The 19,594-nt window shown below is 39.3% G+C and overlaps 1 protein-coding gene across 1 annotated transcript in view; it reads right to left on the bottom strand.

Moving 5' to 3' along the window:
- Window positions 1-1,277: 1,277 nt before the first annotated feature.
- The window catches only part of crb1 (crumbs cell polarity complex component 1), a 25,381-nt gene continuing 7,064 nt past the window's right edge, over window positions 1,278-19,594 (bottom strand). Inside the window, exons 4-13 of the mRNA XM_016273792.1 lie at window positions 18,956-19,095; window positions 17,922-18,104; window positions 13,623-14,552; window positions 12,791-13,344; window positions 11,992-12,157; window positions 10,326-11,244; window positions 8,819-8,863; window positions 7,629-7,751; window positions 7,296-7,422; window positions 1,278-1,636 (exon numbers count right to left, since the gene is read on the bottom strand). Coding sequence (XP_016129278.1) covers window positions 1,418-1,636; window positions 7,296-7,422; window positions 7,629-7,751; window positions 8,819-8,863; window positions 10,326-11,244; window positions 11,992-12,157; window positions 12,791-13,344; window positions 13,623-14,552; window positions 17,922-18,104; window positions 18,956-19,095 — 3,406 coding nt within the window. The 3' untranslated portion in view covers window positions 1,278-1,417. The remainder of the gene's footprint in view (window positions 1,637-7,295; window positions 7,423-7,628; window positions 7,752-8,818; window positions 8,864-10,325; window positions 11,245-11,991; window positions 12,158-12,790; window positions 13,345-13,622; window positions 14,553-17,921; window positions 18,105-18,955; window positions 19,096-19,594) is intronic.

Below are 19,594 nucleotides of genomic sequence, written 5' to 3' on the forward strand. Positions count from 1 at the left end.
CATGTTTTTACTTCGTACTATTGTGACATTCTTCATTTTCCATCTGTTTTGCTGTAGAAAATTGAGTAATGAGCTGCTGTAGCTGAATCACTGGACTCTCCAAAATGTGCTTCTGAATGTTCAACACAGCGCAACATGCTTTTGTTAACCAAAAAGTGTGTATAGCTGATTGTATTCAATATAATGATAGACACCAATCATGCTTCACTTTCTTGAATGTTTGCTGTACATATGGAATCACCAGGCGATCAGTTCAGTTTGTAAGTTGAAGTGCTTTTGAGTGAATGAAGCTGGATAAACTCTGCCGCGTGCTCGGTGCAGTTTTATTGTTTTCAAGCACAAATTAGGTCGGCCTGATGTGTTATTACAGGAACTACTGGTACCACTGTATGCACTGTGAACTGAAATAAATGATAAATGTCCATTCAACTCACCCGTGTTGATTCACTGAATTTTCACTTCAGCTTGAAGTATAAATCATTATTAAAATACAATAATCGGGTGATCAGTGAAACTATTGTTTTTAATATTGACACAAATCATTTACACAATTTTCTTTACAGAACAACAGCATCAAATGATAACAAATCCATGTTTGTGTTTCTATGCTATCAGTTCATTAAGTGTTGATGTTGATCAAAATCAAATGTACTTGACAAATTCGAGTCTTTTTATTACAGAACTAAAGTGACAACACTTGAAGAAAAACAATCCTGAGACACTTACAAGAAACTTTTATGCATTTGTTTTTATGCATACAGAAATCGGAAATGCCCCAAAAGTGTGCGCATAATTTTTTTTCCTGCAAATGTTACTTTTATAACCATAAATATAAGACCTTGACAAGTCCTGACCAGGCGTGATGCAAAAACTAATCCCTTTCTTCCATGTGCTGAACCACTGAAATCACATTGGCCCGACCTCTATTAAATATGTTCTAATTAGCCGTGATTGTTGAGCAGCATTGTCTTGATTAAAAAATGCTTCACAATTCACCAATCAATGAATCCTAAAGCTTTTCGGAGGTGTTCATCACATTGTATTATTTAAATTACACATCCATTATGAGGAAGATTGTCCAACCAAAATGATCATTTATGAGACTATTACCTAGCTCAGGGCTGGGCAGCTTCGTTCCTGGAGGGCCACTGTCCTGCAGAGTTTAGCTCCAATCCTAATCAAACACACCTGCCTGTAGCATTCTAGTGATCTTGAAGACCTTGATTTGCTTGTTCGGGTGTTTGATTAGGGTTGGAGCTAAACTCTGCAGGACAGTGGCCCTCCAGGACTGAAGTTTATCAGCACTGATCTAGCGGATGATAGCTGCCACATGATCAGTCAATAAAAAGGTATTTTTCCTTCTTGTAAAACCAACAAGCCACAAACAACATGACTGACTGAGCGTTGGTTGATTGGCTCAGATGAGTCTCTCCATTGGTGGAGGCTCCACGATGTTCCACATCTCCACTCTTGAACCTTCCTTCTCCTGTCGACTGGGGCTGTAAGTGCCTCGTGTGGCCCGTCGGTTCAGCGTGATGACCAAAGCTGTGGCCACGCCGAAAAGAACCAACAACAGAACCACAGACACCAGGCTGATGGACAGCAACAGGTCAGACGACACATTCTCTGCATTCAGCTGGAGGAATGGAAGACGGGGCAGAGTCAGCGATGAGAAGTCAGTAAAAGTAATATTTTAAATATAATAAAGAGTAGATTTAATTTGACGCTTGACAGCATAATAAAGCTGTATAATCTAGATGTTAGTCAACACTAATACGCTTCACATATGCATATTGAGATTCTCTTGGCTCAGTCTCTGTACGATTGCATGCTGGAAAATATTCATAAGGTGAGCTACTCTATAGATTTATTGGTGCAGTCATCTGCTCCCAGCGTCCCTTTCTGCCCCCTCCATCTGCCACCTCTCGACATTTTCACCACAGTCAAACTTGACGCTTAGATTACGTTTTTACAAACAAAAACGTTCCACCTTTTAGCTTATTCAAGAGTTCAATGAGAAGTTAGTATTGAGTACATTTTGAACACAACATTACTAGTTATTTAGACAGTCATGCTCTGTTCATGAATGAATCAGTGGTTTTAAATAAATCAGTTGACCAATGATTCAGTGACTCAATTTAGAGCAACTTGTTTTGTTCCTGAAAACAGTGTTTTAAACAAATCGGTTGAATGAATGATTCAGTGACTCACTTTTTGTTTTGTTCCTAAATCAGTCAGTGTTTTTGAACAGATTGACTGAATGAATGATTTAATGAATCACTCATATTGTTTTGTTCCCAAAAATAAAAAAATATACAGAATCAGATGTTTATGTGCGCACAAGAAACCATTACTTGGCATATAGGACAATGCACACTGATCCATCTATTGCGCCGTCAGCCCATTTTGCTATGTGGTTTCTTGGCTGCCACAGACTTTGCATTAAAGAGACCTAAAGCCTATGACATATTGCCCTAACAAAAGCCAAATTCTTTTTTACAGTACCAGTCTTTTTTTTTTTTTTATAGACCCTTGAACTTGGCAAATACGACAATCCACACAGCCATATTATGCCGTCAGCCCATTTCGTGTCATGGTTTCTCTGCTGCCACAGAGGATGTTTTTTTTTTTCAAATTTTGAGCAAATAGATCTCTTAATTCATGTGCATCCATGCTCTCATTTTATTCATAGTAAGATTTTAGTGATACGTAAAGGAAATGGGTTATATAACACTAGAAATTGTAATGTGTAAGCATGCAAAAAAAATTAAAATCCTATGTGCATACGAATAGTTTCCAGAGGGCACAAAAAAAGTTTCTTGTGTGCATGCAAAAGTCTGTATTTTTTTATTATTATTATTTATTTTAGGGGCTCTGTATGTTGTCACTTTGAGAAAATCGATAAAAAAATAGAGAGGTTTGCAAATGTGAGTCTGGGAAAGTATGGAATTTTGAAACTGAAAATGTGTAGGAACCCTTTCAAGTTTTTGAATGCATCAACATTTTGGAATTCACTTAAATGTGGGCCTTAATGACTCACTCGTATTGTTTTGTTTCTGAATCAATCAGCATTTTTGAACAAACCTGTTGACTAACGTATTCAATGAGTAGGCCTAAGTTGTTTTGTTTCTGAACGAATCAGCGTTTTTGAACAAATCATTTGACCAAACTATTTATAATTCAAACAAATATACAGTCACTTGTCGCCACCTACTAGCTTAACAATGTAACCTTCGGAAAGAATCAAATAAATTATATCAATAATAGTTATTTATTTTAGTATATCATACTTATGCTATAAAAATGATTGTATATTGTGCCAAGATTCAAGAATCAGTACACGCCATCAAATGCTGCTTCTCACACACTTTATACTGTAGAGTAGATGGACTGATCTTCAGGACCAAAATTAGATCATCCAACCCAGCCCTTCCCAACACTCGGCTCCATCTGTTGAAGCAGCAGCGACAGGCAAGAAGCTCATGGCCACAGAAACTCTGAGCTGAGCTCATCACCTGCTCTGAAGGCGATGTTTTATGTGTGTGAGAGAAAGAGGGAAAGAAAGAGACAGCCAGACTTTCCAGCAGACAAACGACCCTGTCACTGCGATAAGCTTCTCCCGCTATATTTCCCCCTCGTTTCTCAGACCTGCAGCGATGCACTGCTGAGTTGCATTTCACACAGAACGCCGCTGCGCCTTTCTGCTGGCCAAGCACTATTCTGTCACTCTGAAGACACAAACTTTCTCTGCAGACGTGGAGCAGAACCACAGACCCCCAGATTCCTCACACTGAGACACATTTATGCTTCAGCAGTCAAAAAACACTAGCCCTCAAGAGCTGCGATTGCTTCCGTCGCCTTGACTCTGCACATATGATCTATTTTTAAGTTTTTTAAATGTATTACATTAGTAATAGAACTGAAATATTTTAAATTATTTATAATCACAGGATAGTTAACCTAGATAAAGTTGTCTTGCGAACCAGTTTGTGGCTAATACCTGACAACACTACAGGGACAATTAATTAAATGTGAATTGGACGTGAAATAAACGTGAAACTTTAAGTAGAAAGACTGAAATGTATTTTTTTTAAGAAGCATTGGTGTTATTTTGTGCTATTTTCGTAATATTGCGCACACAGGTTTACAGCCAAGCAAACCGACCTTTTCATTAAGAGAATCGCTAAGTCTGATTCATTTTAGTGAATCGGTTTCTTTGAATTGTTGAACCGGTTCAATAAAACGATTCACTAATTTATGTATGTAAGAAGGCTACCTGCGCAGGTGTGTGCGCCAGTTTATTTTGCAGCAATATGCTTGCTTTGTTTTATTATGAAAAGTTTGGGAAGGACATACTCAAGTCATAGAGAGCATGTGACTAGACAAAAAAATTGTAGTACAGGATGAGCCAACAATATTATTAGTCCTTTTTCCTGAAAGAGAGAGACTACATTTTAAACGTGTTTGTCTGTTAAAAGTACTTTTACACTAGCAAATAGATATCTTCAAAACTAACAGACGTGAACGAAAAGCCACAAAAGTCTTATTTTGATTTAATGAGTCCTTAAGAAAACAGCAAAGCTCAGAGAGCAACGCTGTAACGTGTCTTAGCATGAGATGAGATCCTCTCACCAGCATTTATCCTCTTAGATAGGATTTAAAGAGTGGAACGTGGCTATCTTTAACCTGCACACTGCTCTCAAGATGAATATAAGGACATCTTGAGGAGACAGCGGGACATCTTCAGTCACAGTAACCTTAAACTTTGTGAAATCATATATTCAACTCAATCACATAAATGTAATTTGGTTAATTTAAGTATCTGCCAAGAAAAATCTGTCTTGAAATGCATGCCTGTTTTTAGGGCCTGATTTAAGCCGAACAAAGTGCATTTCATATTTATATTTTTACACACATGAATGTAGACATCTTAAAGGGATAGTTCACCCAAAAATGAAAACGTTATGTTTATCTGCTTACCCCCAGGGCATCCAAGATGTAGGTGACTTTGTTTCTTCAGTAGAACACATATGATGATTTTTAACTTTAACCGTTGCAGTCTATCAGTCGTATAATGCATGGCAATGGTAACAAAATCTATGAGAGTAAAAAAACATGCACAGACAAATCCAAATGAAACCCTGCGGCTCGTGACGACACATTGATGTCCTAAGACACGAAACGATCGGTTTGTGCCAGAAACTGAACAGTATTTATTAGGGTGACCATACGTGCCATTTTCCCAGGACACGAGTCCTGGCCAGGATTTCTATATTGCCTAAAATATCTAGGTTTTGGCTTTGTTTGCGTGTGCAGACCGATCGGTGTATGACATCAAAAGTATAGAAATCCTGGCCAGGACGCGTCCTGGGAAAATGGCACGTATGGTCACCCTAGTATTTATATCATTTTTTACCTCTAATACACCACTATGTTCAACTGTCTTTGGGCGTGCGCACGGCTTTCGATGCGTGATGCGTGTACGCGCTCTTGCATAGTTTATGCAAGCGCCGGATGTGATCTCTCGCGCGCATACGTCACTCATTGTTTACACAGTGCGCCCAAAGACAGTTGGACATAGTGGTGTATTAGAGGTAAAAAATTATATAAATACTGTTCGGTTTCTGGATTTCCCAATAAGTTTTCAAACATATGCTTTATATTTTAAATATCATTATTTTTTAAAATCATGATAATCATACAACCTTCTTAGGTTTGTACAGTTTATATAACAAGATAAAAAGTTAAACTTTAATTAATTGACATTTCAACTTCTTATGAGCTGTTTTACATCTCAAGACCACCATTACATTAATAGAAGAGAGACTATATAAATTGCATTTTAATTACTGAATAAAAAGATAATTTCGTAAAACTAGGAGGGTGGATGTAGCCAAAATATGTGGTTAATGAACTCCACTAGTAATACTAGTATCTAATTCCATGAGGTGTGAACTGTAAACCAAATCGATGTGATTCCCCTGCAATCACCAGTGTATCCAATGTACCCTTAACTCTGAGTAAAGCTGTCAAAGCAACTGATATACTGTAAGTTGCATCTGGAAAAAATCTCCAACTTGTTTCAAACTTGCACAGTACACACTTTTGTGTGCTGAGTCAACACACCTGCCATAGGTTTTACAGTGCCGCTGTATCTTTGATGTGTCTGCTGCCCCTAGTTCAGTGGCTCTGTCTATCAAAATCTGTGGCAACATTCTTCAAAACCTGCATGATGTGTCACTGGCACAGTGTCTGGATGTGTAATGACAGTAGAGAGACAGCTAAACAAAACCGACAAAGGACAAACAACAGAATGATGATGGATGGGATGGAGATAAATGCTTTATTTGAAGACAGTCATCTAAAGACAGAATGTGAGAGACAATGTACACAATCTGGTCATGAACGCTAACAGAGATCAACAGACAGATGAACACATAACACTATAAACTACTGAAATGTTGAGTGTGACATATTGATGGTTTAAAATATATTGAAAGAATTACAGAAGAGTAATTAAAAATGATTTTAAGATACAAAAGAGAGATGAGTTCAATAGTGGGATATTGCGGAGTATAAATCAGTTCTGAAAATGGAAAGGAAAATTATGAATTTAAATACCATAGAACTGACAGCTGAGATGAAACCTTAAATGTTATTCTTCCCTAAACAGAAATAAACTAAGTGTATTCTATGCTCATAAGCCATTTTTAGGTTGTATTCCTTTAAATGCATGATAATTCTCTAAAAGTATTCTCAAAATAATTTCCCCTGAAATCAGTCTACGATTCTCACTTGGACTGCATAAAGTACAGTAAAAAAAGGTCCTTTGTATTAGACACAGTCTTGTTTATGAAACCGTGTCATCTTAAGGCACTAAGCGGTTTCACTGATATGTCGTCTGGCCTGATCCAGTAAATAATAGAGCCCTTGCACATGTAGTTTTTCCCAAACTAACAAATAATACTGTGGTTAACAAATTCATGTTTACAAATACATTTACTTACTTGATAAATACTTGAATTTCATTTAAATATATATTCATTTCAACTATCTACAGACCTTATATACCAGTTGTGAAGCAACATTTTGAGTCTGTATACCATTCCAGCTTATTAAACCTGTGTAGAAAACAATTACACTAGCACTTTTCCTAGCCTCCACCAAAGACCTGTTTACTCATTGTCACCCCAGTCTACCTCTGGTTCATCGTCTAAGTGAAGAATGAGGTAGGAGAGAAGCTGGAAGAGGTTTTGCAATAACAAAGCGGCCATGTAAAAGTAAATGTCGCTTACGTCGACTTCGCAGGTCTTGCCAGCGAAGGTCATTTCACAGACACACTGGAACTTGTTCACCATGTTCTGGCAGTAGCCGCCATTCAAGCAAGGGTTGGATCTACATTCATCAAGATCTAGTTCGCACCTAAGTGACAAATGTATAGCGAAAACAAACCTTATTATTATTAACTTAAATATTACGGTTATTGGTGTTATTAATATTTGTTTCTGAATACGAATATTACATGCATTCTAAAACTGGTTAACTATTACTGGCATTATTACTACCCTGAAATTCATTAACATGTACATATGAGATGATGTGAACAAAGAAAGGCGAGGAATAATCACCAGTGACCCGAAAACCCAGGGAGGCAGTCACACATCATGTTGGAGTCAGAACAGTTCCCCCCATTGAAACAAGTGTAGTTCTGCTGTTCATCACCACAGATGGACACCGGGAGCTTGGGCGGTCTGGGGATGGGGAGAATGAGGGAAAAGAAAGAAACATAACAGATGATGAAGAATCCATCCTCTCCTCTTGAGAGCCATGTAAGGGGCTACTACCTACTACCCCCCGCTGCTTTGTCCCGCACAAAAGAGGATTAGCCCACGATTAGAATAATGACATTAGCATGTGAATAAACCACTGACCACAAGACAAAAAGAAAACAATAAACCGTCGCATTATATCAGGATTAACATACAGCTAATATAAAGACTCCCCTATTGTTATTCTGTGTGGACAAATACTGTATATGATATGACAAATACAAAGTTTTAAGAAAGGAACTATTACTTATTGTGGTTTTCTTTTACTTTACAGAGACATGTGAAATAAAGGATTATAGGAGAAGAAAGAAAGAAAGAAATTAAGGAAGTAGGAAGTAAGAAAAAGGAAAGAAAGATATGAAGAGAAAATAAAGGATACCAAGGGAAGAAGGAAGGAAGGAAGAAAGTAGGAAGTAAGAAAAAGGAAAAAGATATGAAGAGAAAGTAAAGGATAGCAAGGGAGAAAGAAAGAGAAGGAAGGAAGAAAAACTAAAGAAAGATATGGAGAGAAAGTAAAGGACAGCAAGAAAGAAAAAAAATTGAGAGAAAGAAAAGAATAGGAATAAAGGAAGGAAGGGCAAAATCAAGAAGGAAGAGAGAGAAGGACAAAGGAAGGCAAGAATAAAGGTATACAGACAGAAAAGAAATTAGGAGGTATGGCAGGGAAGAAAGGATAGAGGGAAAGGAAAGTAGGAAGAAAGAAAAGATGGAGAGAAAGGTACAAAAACAAGGGATAGCGAGAAGGAAATAGTATGAAGGGAAGGAAGAAGGCAAGAAAGAAGAGGTAGAGAGACAAAGGAAATGACAGTAGGAAGGAAAAGGAGGAAAGAAATCTGAAGGAAGGAAGGAAGGAAGTGAGGAAAGCAAGGACGGCAAGAAAATGGGGATCGGTAGTAAACAAGGAAGTACAAGGAAGAAGAGGAAGAAAAAATTAAGTTAGAAATAAGGAGGAAATATCTAAAAACAAGTCAACAGTAAACGGCACTTACACGCTCCTGACAACTACGTACCACGGAGCCTCTTCAATCCGAGTGCTGTTGTGAGACAAAGGGAACAGGAAAGAGACAAACAAACAGCAAGCGTCATTCTTTTTTTTAAACAGTAAAACTTTACACCAAAGATCTCTCTAACTCTGCAGTGGGGAAAAGATAGATCTATTATGTCTCACGGCTGCCTGCAAGGCAGTTTCAAAGGAGTGCTATGAAGCAGTCTGGCAACAAAACATGTTTATGAGATAAATGGCTGCAGACTTGCCTTAGATGCCACCCTGAAGGCCTAACGCAACCACTGGAGGATGGGCACTCTCAACAGAGACTATTATTACCATTACTGCTTTCAAATGACACGTATGGCAGCAGACACGTCTCTGCAGTCAAGCTAGCATAAACAACACCATAAAAGCAATTATATGATTTGCATTACCTTCATAACAAATCAGTCTCTTAGGGGTCTTGATTCATTCAGGTTGCTTTCTTTCTTTGATGGGAATCATTGTGCGAGGTTTGTGGCCTGTTTCCATGTACAAAGTCTGACTTTCTGTTTTGCATTCTCTTTCCTTTGAAAAGTGGAGTAGGTTCTTGAGCTATGGCTTTTTAACACCAGGTTGATTTCATATCTAAGGCAAGTCTCTTCTTGACTTGGTTCAATGTTTTGCAGAAGGGACAAACACTATTCCTTACAGACGTATCTGTGAATTGCCTTGGTGTAGAAGCCTTAAATCAAGTCTTTGTATGCACATAGCCTCCACAAAATCTGCTAAAGTTAGAATAAACTCTTACATTGAAGGAAGTAGTGCTTTCCTCACAAAATTCACCACCACAATTCTAGAGTGGTATCTTACTAGTCAGAAGAGCTCACCCTCATTTTTGGTCCCTAGATGCCTCGGGTTCCTCTTTTAGTGTAAGCCTATGAAATTTTTTCACCTGTTTAATTGCCCAAGTCCAGGTGCTTTGACAAGCAACTGCACACTTCTTTTCAACCACATGATTTAAGAGATCACCAGGGCCGTCCTTAGCTGATGCGGGGTCCCCCTCGGTCCGTTCGCAATCGCGTTCCGGGGGGGCCCCTCAGTCCGTTCGCGATCGCGTTCGTCCGTTCGCCGTGGGGCCCAGTGCAACCGCACCAGTTTCACCCCCCTAAGGACGGCCCTGGGGATCACTCATGATTGTATCACAACAGGGGAACGATGGAACCAGTTACAAGCCAATGTTTAATACTTAGGGATAGGACAGGATTCCATAAATCTGGCACTGGCGGGCCACTACCCTGTAGAGTTTAGCTCCAAGCTTAATTAAAGACATCTGAGCAACCTAATGAATGCCTTTCAAATTACAGGTAGTTTGATTAGGGTTTGAGCAAAACTGCAGGCCACTGGCCTTCCAGGCCAGATTTGAGGAACCCTGAGTTAGGGGTTTGCTCAAAAACCCAAGTATCACCAATAGTAGTAATGAACAAGTCAACTAGTCAACTACATGACAAACATTAGAACAGACTCACTTGCAATATGGCCCAGTAAACCTGTCGGGGCAGAGGCAGGAATAGCTGTTGAAGCCATGCAAGCAGGTCCCACCATTAGCACACGTGTGACCGGCACATATGTCCACTTTAACCTCACAGTTGGTGCCGGTGTAGCCACTCTCACATGCGCAGCTGTATGAAAGGTCCTGCACAATGCAGTATCCGTGTTGACAGGGGTTGGAGGTGCAGGTATTTGTATTCAGCTCGCAGCGATCACCGCCCCAGCCAGGTAGACAGAAGCATTGGAAAAGGTTGAAGTGATCGTCACAGATTCCCCCATGCAAGCAGGGGTTGGGTTCACACACCACCTCACCAGCACAGCCAGTTTGGACAGGTTCCTCCGATAACTTATTGAACTTCTCTTCCTGTGTACGTGGGAATCTCACCTCAGCAGGGCCATAATATGGAAGCACAATGCCACCAATTTCAATATTACTCAGACAGCCAATCAGATTCCATCCAGACTCTGGGCCAAGTCCTCCTAGAAGGATATCGACACCTTCTCGTAGGAAGTCTAGATTTCCGGTCATGGAGTCAGATATAGTAGGCTCGTCCTTTTCATCAAGAGGGACCATGATCCACTGGGAGCTGTTAGCCCAGGGACTGGCCATTAACAGCTCTACTGCATGCCATTCTCCATCGGCCACTGGTCTTGGGCTGTGCAGGGTTACGGGTGACAAAGATGATGAGGAAGAAGGTTCACTTAGAAGTTCTAGCACCAGAAAGCCATCTTGAATGGATACCGTAACAAAGTCGGACTCACTCTCTGCATGTAACACTGCCGCATTGTGTTTACGTGTTCGGATACTGAAAACGATGCTGGTCAGGTGGCGGGAAATCAGCCCATTCCCATGGTATACAAGAGTGGTGTTGTCTTGAAAAGTCACATTAGAAATGCCTATGTAATATAAAGGCAGACATAGTTTATGTAACACTTTGAGAATTAAGACTTATTCGCCAAAAAATCTTAGTTAAAGTCTGCTAGATGCTCTCAGCAAGACTCTTTCCTGAGCCTAGTATTTAACATAAATCTGGAAGGGTATTAATCCAAAATACTTCATTTTAGTTTAATTCTGTAATCATTCATTTTGACTTAGTATTCAAACCAATATTTCATGATTTTTGACTACTGTGTCTTATACTTCTGAGGTCATATGTTCTAAAATACTCACATTCATAGCCCTGGTTGAGTCAGAAAGCCATCTTGAATGGATACCGTAACAAAGTCGGACTCACTCTCTGCATGTAACACTGCCGCATTGTGTTTACGTGTTCGGATACTGAAAACGATGCTGGTCAGGTGGCGGGAAATTAGCCCATTCCCATGGTATACAAGAGTGGTGTTGTCTTGAAAAGTCACATTAGAAATGCCTATGTAATATAAAGGCAGACATAGTTTATGTAACACTTTGAGAATTAAGACTTATTCGCCAAAATATCTTAGTTAAAGTCTGCTAGATGCTCTCAGCAAGACTCTTTCCTGAGCCTAGTATTTAACATAAATCTGGAAGGGTATTAATCCAAAATACTTCATTTTATTTTAATTCTGTAATCATTCATTTTGACTTAGTATTCAAACCAATATTTCATGATTTTTGACTACTGTGTCTTATCCTTCTGAGGTCATATGTTCTAAAATACTCACATTCATAGCCCTGGTTGAGGATCCGGCATGTTGCTTGTGGTGGGCAGGGGGTGAGTTCACACCATCTCACCTCCTCACAGTGCTGCCCTGCTGTGCTAGGAGGGCAGTTGCATGTGAAGTCATCCCATAGAGAGAAGCACATGCCACCATTCTGGCAAGGATTTTTCTGGAATGGAAAGACAAAAATGACACATACAAAACTGTCAATTAAATGATTTTTTAAATATATTTATTTATTAGTATCAAAAATAAGAAAAGGTTTAGAAGTAGTAAGATCAAGTGTTTGGAATTAGTAATAGCTTGTAGCTTGGAAAGCTTTTCTCCACTGGTTAAAACTATGGTCAAGCTACCCTTTAAACACTGTAGTTAGCTAAACTGCTAGTGGCTAATAAAGGGCGGCTAACTACATTAAATCTATGTCAGGGAACAATATGTTTACAAATACTATCATATAGTAGTATTCCTGCAATCACCACACCATTTTAAACATGATCAATTATATAGTGATGAATAGCAGCATAAATACTCAGGGACTTACATTACCTGATTAATCGTTTATTGGATTATTGAATCAAATCAGGTTAAAAAAAATCTTTTGAATCTGGCCAGTGTTTTGAATTAGTTTCTTGATTAACATGACCAAAGTCATCAAGCATTCATCTAGGCCAAAGAGGATAAAAGCCAAGTGAGATAAGTGGGTTTTGTCCATATATCTGCCAGATCTGGTGTAACCTAACCATTGTCCTGTTGCAGTTAAGAGCTCATGACACTTGAGGGCTCACGAAACATTGTAACTTACAGAGCAAGAGTCATCAGTGGTGCAGCCTGCGGTAACGTCAACCATGCGGTCAGGTCTGTATGACATCACAGAAGCATCAAGTGGGAAAAATTCTAACTTCCTCCCATTGAGCTGCAAGTCTTGTAAGCACCCTTTAAAATAACCACCGAAGGCAGATGTCTCTTGCCCATCAAGCAGTCCGCCAACATAGACCACATCCTCAAACTGAACGGAAACAGGTTGAACATCCGTTGCTCCGAATTCATGATCTGACTCCTGCAGAGTCATCATGCCCTCCTTAATGGTGAGGCCGACAAAATGGATCTCACCATCATTAACCACACTTCTACCTATTAAAGTCTTCAAGTTGTTGACTTGTACCATGAGTTTTCCCTTTTCCAGCCACATCTGCAAGTACTCAGTGGTGCTGTTGGCAAGCAGTACCAAAAGACCAGACTCCTTCCGTGTACGCAAGAACATGGACAGATAGAATGCGTCTGGTTCCAGTTGGTCGGTGATGGTGAAGACAGCATAGCTTGCAGAGTATTCCTGGCCAAATCTAGCAGTAATGTACTCTGTATGAGAAAGAGAAGACATACAACTCTTAAAGAGTTTTTAGAACTATTCTAGTTTTTCTATTGCATCTTGGAACCTTAAAGGAAACATGAAGCATCTGCCAAGGTATATCCTGTGATCTTTTACATTTATTGCTAGTCTATCAACGTGTCTACATATAGGCATCTACAGAATATATCTGTTGTGCTTTAAAAAACAGACAGGGACTTCACAACACCACAGTGGATATTTCCAGTGTAGACATGGTTTATGGGAGATCAGTCCCTGGTGTTCTTACCCTCAGCACAGTTTTGTCCCACATACGGTCGCAGACAAGAGCACTGGTAACCTTGCCAAAGGTTAATACACATTCCATGGTTCTCGCATGGACCAGAAAGGCATCTGTCATGATGGCTACAGCCTTGCATGACATTTACCACTGAGCTGCTCAACCAGTCCTCCGGTACCATCAGCTGCGAGTCCACAAACATGTCCCTCATGCAGCCAATGAATGAGCCAGAGCCCCCTCCCTCATTCGATCCTCCAACAAAGGTGCTTTGCAGGGCTGACTCCAGCTCAAGGGCACCGGTCTCCACTTGGGCTGTTGCACCACAGTTATCTCCATCCTGGCATGGCTCCAGTAGTTGTAGCAGCAGGGTACCCTCTCCAAGCACGGCCTCTACCATGTGCCATTCGCCATCAGATACATCCTGAGGCAGTGTCAGAGTCCAGCTGGTTGCGTCTGGCTGAGGGTCACTCCTAAGATCAAGAAGCAGGTGTGTCTCCTGCAGCTCCAGGCTGAGCATGACCCCTTCGCTGCCCCTCTGAAAGAGCACTGTGTTCTTCAGTACTGTGCGAAAGCTTAGCGTGATATTAAAGTATGTTTCCGCACCCAGCAGCGGGGTCTGCAGGTGCAGGAATCCTCCAACTATCTCGAAGGAGAATACGGTGGGTGTCTGGCAGAAAGAGCCGGTGTAGCCAGGCTCACAGATGCAACTGTAGCCATGTACACCTTCGCTCAGGAAGGGCATGCAGGCCGCCCTGTTCTGGCACTCGTGGCCCTCGCAATCCACCAGGGGCTCACTACAGTTGTGTCCACCGTAGAGAACTCCATCTTGGCTTTCAGACAGGCAGATGCACTTGTAGCTGCTCAGGAAGTCCTCACATGTGGCTCCATTATGACACGGGTTGGTGGTACAAGCAGTAGAATTTTGCTCACACAAGGCACCTAAAAGGGGAGAGCCCAGAGTGGAATTTAGTTCCTTACAAATAAACATTTAACAAAGATTGTTACTCAAGAATGAACTTTTCTCGCTGCAATCATAAAACAAGTTCTTATTGTTTTTTTAAGAGTTTATCCTTAAAACTATTTGCTAAATTTGTGCCAATTTTGTGTCTGTACCTAATGAGTAGCTCATGCCAGGGATAACATGGGCACGTTTTAGTCAATAATCCCTCAGGACAACAAATATGCAAAGCTAGTTGCATAACACTCATGCAACTTTACGCCAGTATGACTGCCAACTGAGTTTTCTTATTGTTATTGTTTCAATTTTCACTGAATGAGAATTTAGTTACTGGATAAGTTTAAAATGCCTGGATAAAACATTAAGGAGCCATGAATAATGCATCATGGAAACTGTGAACAAAAAAAAAAAAACAGTAGCTAGTCTGACTTTTCACTAGCCTTGGTTTTTAATTTTCCTCCAACACAACTTATTTTACCACTGAATTCATACTGCGAATCCTACAATCAAAAAGAAAATAAAAAAAGACCATCTGAAATCTTAAAAAAAGTGAAAATGTACCTGACATGAGCAACAGAACACTCCAAATCCAAACTAAAACTTCCATGGCATTAGAAGTCTACCATTCAGCTGCCACACATCTGTTCAGTCACATTGCTTTTTGATGGGTCCATCTATAGCAAAGGCCATCCTAACAGACAGCCGTCAGTGTACATTCCTTCCTTCAAGAAAAACTGTAGACTGCAACACTAGGCCCCCATCAAAGCCAGCTCCCGGGGGATTAGCTTAATGCAACCTGAGCATCTTACAATGCAAAGCCCAATTATAGCCTCCGCCTCTGAGTCATGTCCTGAGCTGGTAACCTGATGTTCAGAGAGACATACACTTTTGTATAATCTAAAAATTAAAAATCATAATGCAGTTATATCTTTAGTTGTTTAGTCTGGGAACCAGTAGAGCGAATTTATGCTGAAAGATGTGTTGTATGATGCATGATTTGGTTTCGATTATGCAAACTGGATAGAAACCCAAGACAGTTTTGATGTATAGTTGCAACAACCTGATGATGCTTATCATATGCTCATTATAGGCAATATTTTGCCCAGAATTTAACCAGGCATTAAAACAGTTAGGATGTATTGATTCTCTGACTCAGCTGTCCATCGGTTATTGATTTTTAAAGACTTTAGAGCCTTTACAGTGACCTGTTGATCTTCTTGAGACAGTACTGGATTTTTAACCATTTCCTTATTTAAACAATTTCTTTCAAAACCGTCTGATTTAAGGACATAGGATTAAATAGTCATATATTTGAAACCAATTTCCTGGCTTAGGGTGAAAATGTATGCAAACTGGACTCTGGATCGGCTAGCACATGTCTTGATCCTAAATTTAAACAGTTTCATATTTGTGACCCTGGACCACAAAATCAGTCTTAAGTCGCTGGGGTATATTTGTAGTAATAACCAAAAATACACTGTAGAGTTCAAAATGATTGATTTTTCTTTTATGCCAAATATCATTAGGATGTTAAGTAAATATCATGTTCCATGAAGATATTTTGTAAATTTCCTATACTAGGGGTGCTCCGATTGCTCCTGGAAACCGTGCACTCACCCACACTCGCAGCGCACACACATAACGCCAGGTTCACATTACTCCGTTTGCAGTGCGTATGCGGTGTGTATTTTTTCCGCGCTCATGTTAACGGATTAAAGCATTCACTGCACACGGTTGCGGTCCAGCAGTGAGTTCAGGAACGGTGCGTCTGCAGCAGTGCAGATAATGTTTCCTCACTGAGTCTATTGCTGCGCTGCAAGCGCTGAATTAAAGTAACAGCTCGTTGTTTGCAGTAAATATGAACATGGATTGACACGAAAATTTAGTAATTACACCATAAATGCATATTATTAAAGTCTACTGTGTTTCACAGTCAACACTTATAGCTTTTTGGCTAGGTTTAAAGGGAAAGAGCACTTTTAGATAAACAAGGCAATAATAGATGGCACTCGTGGAGGAAGGAAAACAAAGTTCTTTATGAACTGCAGGATTGCTTGTAATAAAGATTTAAATGCAAAAGGAAAGGCAGTAGAGCTGACTATTTCTGTCAATGGTAAGTTTGTGATAACGTAAGGAAAGTAGTTTAAATGTTTTGCCACTTGCTTGAGCAACTTAATATATAAATCTAGAAGTAAATGCAAAAGTAAAAAGCATTGAATAATGTGTTGCTTATATTTATTGTGTTTAAACATGTCTGTGAAAGATTGTACTGTACTGTGTAAAAAAAAGAATTGCAATGCTGAAAAAGCATTTTCAGTGACAATGTTTGGATTTGAAATCAAAATAATGGATGAATGTTGTGTTTGTGGTAAACAGCCACAGATCAGTAGCGGACTCCTGTGTGAAAGCTGCTTCTCCTCTTACAAGAGACACCTTAGAGGGGAATTCCCCCCATTCTCATAAATGAAATTAAGGCCCTGAATAAATGTCTAAAAATCCCGATACTCCATATCACTATAAATAGTTATAAATGATAAAAAAAGAAGACTTTAAAAAGATCGGTATCGGCAGATACTGCTTTCTGTGATCGGCTTCAAAAATCCTGATCGGAGCACCCCTATTTCCTACTGTAAATATAATAAAACTTAATTTTTGATTAGTAATATGCATGATTGTACTGTACTGTGTAAAAAAAAGAATTGCAATGCTGAAAAAGCATTTTCAGTGACAATGTTTGGATTTGAAATCAAAATAATGGATGAATGTTGTGTTTGTGGTAAACAGCCACAGATCAGTAGCGGACTCCTGTGTGAAAGCTGCTTCTCCTCTTACAAGAGACACCTTACAAGAGACACCTTAGAGGGGAATTCCCCCCATTCTCATAAATGAAATTAAGGCCCTGAATAAATGTCTAAAAATCCCGATACTCCATATCACTATAAATAGTTATAAAGGATAAAAAAAGAAGACTTTAAAAAGATCGGTATCGGCAGATACTGCTTTCTGTGATCGGCCTCAAAAATCCTGATCGGAGCACCCCTATTTCCTACTGTAAATATAATAAAACTTAATTTTTGATTAGTAATATGCATAGCGATTTTCTCAATATTTAGATTTTTTTTTTTGCTGCCTCAGATTCCAGATTTTCAAGTTGTATCTCAGCCAAATATTGTCCTATCCTAACAATCCATACATCAATGGAAAGTTTGTTTATTCAGCTTCCAGGTGATGTATAAATCTCAATTTCAAAAAATTGAACCTTATGACTGGTATTGTTGTCCAGGGTTACATTTGGTAAATATAAGTGTAAAACAAAAGTATAAATGGGGGCTGTGTTTCAGGGCAGATACCTGAAAATCGTGGTGGACACTTGCAGATGAAGCCAGAAGCATGTCTGGGGTCGTATTGAGTGGGAAGCAGGGACTCTGTGCCATAAAGCGGTTTCCAAGAGAACTCAATGCAAGTGCCTTCATTCACACAGGGACTGCTATCACACTCACTGACGTCTGTCTCACAGTTACGACCCTCGAACCCTGGTACACAGATATAAGAGACAGCCTAATGAAGTTTAGTGTCCTCCTTTGCCAAGATTATTTAAGGCCATTAACATGATTTCATTATAAAAATACATCTACCAATCATGTGCATAACCCTTTTTTATAAATAAATAAATAAATAAGTACAGAGTCACCTTATTTAATTCTAAATTCAATCTATTAATTCCATTACATTCCAGTTTACACAAATGAGCTCTATATAAGTCACCTGGCCAGCAACTGCAGGTGTAGTTCCCATTTTGATCCTCACAGATGGCACCGTTGAGGCAGGGTTGAGACCAGCAGGGAGGAGGTGGGATTTCACAGTGAACACCAGTAAAGTTAGTTTGTGAGCAGTCACAGCGGTAGCTACAAAATTATTTCAGAATAAATATGCATATAGGTTATTTAATTTTTGGTATACTCATTTTGAGTATATTCACAGAATGATTCAGCATATTATATTTTTATATACCAGAGGTGTAAAGAGTACCTAAAAACCATACTTGAGTAAAAGTACAGATACCTTACAGTGAAAATGACTCCACTACACGTTACAAGTCACCCATTCCAAAACAACTTGAGTAAAAGTCTTAGAGTACAGTTACGACCCTCGAACCCTGGTACACAGATATAAGAGACAGCCTAATGAAGTTTAGTGTCCTACTTTGCCAAGATTATTTAAAGCCATTAACATGATTTCACTATAAAAATACATCTACCAATCATGTGCATAACCCTTTTTTATAAATAAATAAATAAGTACAGAGTCACCTTATTTAATTCTAAATTCAATCTATTAATTCCATTACATTCCAGTTTACACAAATGAGCTCTATATAAGTCACCTGGCCAGCAACTGCAGGTGTAGTTCCCATTTTGATCCTCACAGATAGCACCGTTGAGGCAGGGTTGAGACCAGCAGGGAGGAGGTGGGATTTCACAGTGAACACCAGTAAAGTTAGTTTGTGAGCAGTCGCAGCGGTAGCTACAAAATTATTTCAGAATAAATATGCATATAGGTTATTTAAATTTGGTATACTCATTTTGAGTATATTCACAGAATGATTCAGCATATTATATTTTTATATACCAGAGGTGTAAAGAGTACCTAAAAACCATACTTGAGTAAAAGTACAGATACCTTACAGTGAAAATGACTCCACTACACGTTACAAGTCACCCATTCCAAAACAACTTGAGTAAAAGTCTTAGAGTATCTGATTTTAACAGTACTTAAGTAATTTACTTATACTAAATATAGGCTCAAAGATGCACTAGTCAAAGAGACATGCCAGCAAAAAACTGTAACGTTGTGGAGAAGCTGTGGAAAACAGGCAGAGGCAAGGATCTATGTGCTGGTATTTCATGGAAAAACCATAGGGAACAAAGAACAGAATGACTGGCAAACAGACAAACATTACATTCAACAACTCACAAGGAACTAAAGAAAAACTAGGGCTATATATACACACAGGGGGCTAACA

The sequence above is a fragment of the Sinocyclocheilus grahami genome, unplaced genomic scaffold, assembly GCF_001515645.1.
Source record: "Sinocyclocheilus grahami isolate Dianchi unplaced genomic scaffold, SAMN03320097.WGS_v1.1 scaffold81.1, whole genome shotgun sequence".
NCBI classification, from domain to species: domain Eukaryota; kingdom Metazoa; phylum Chordata; class Actinopteri; order Cypriniformes; family Cyprinidae; genus Sinocyclocheilus; species Sinocyclocheilus grahami.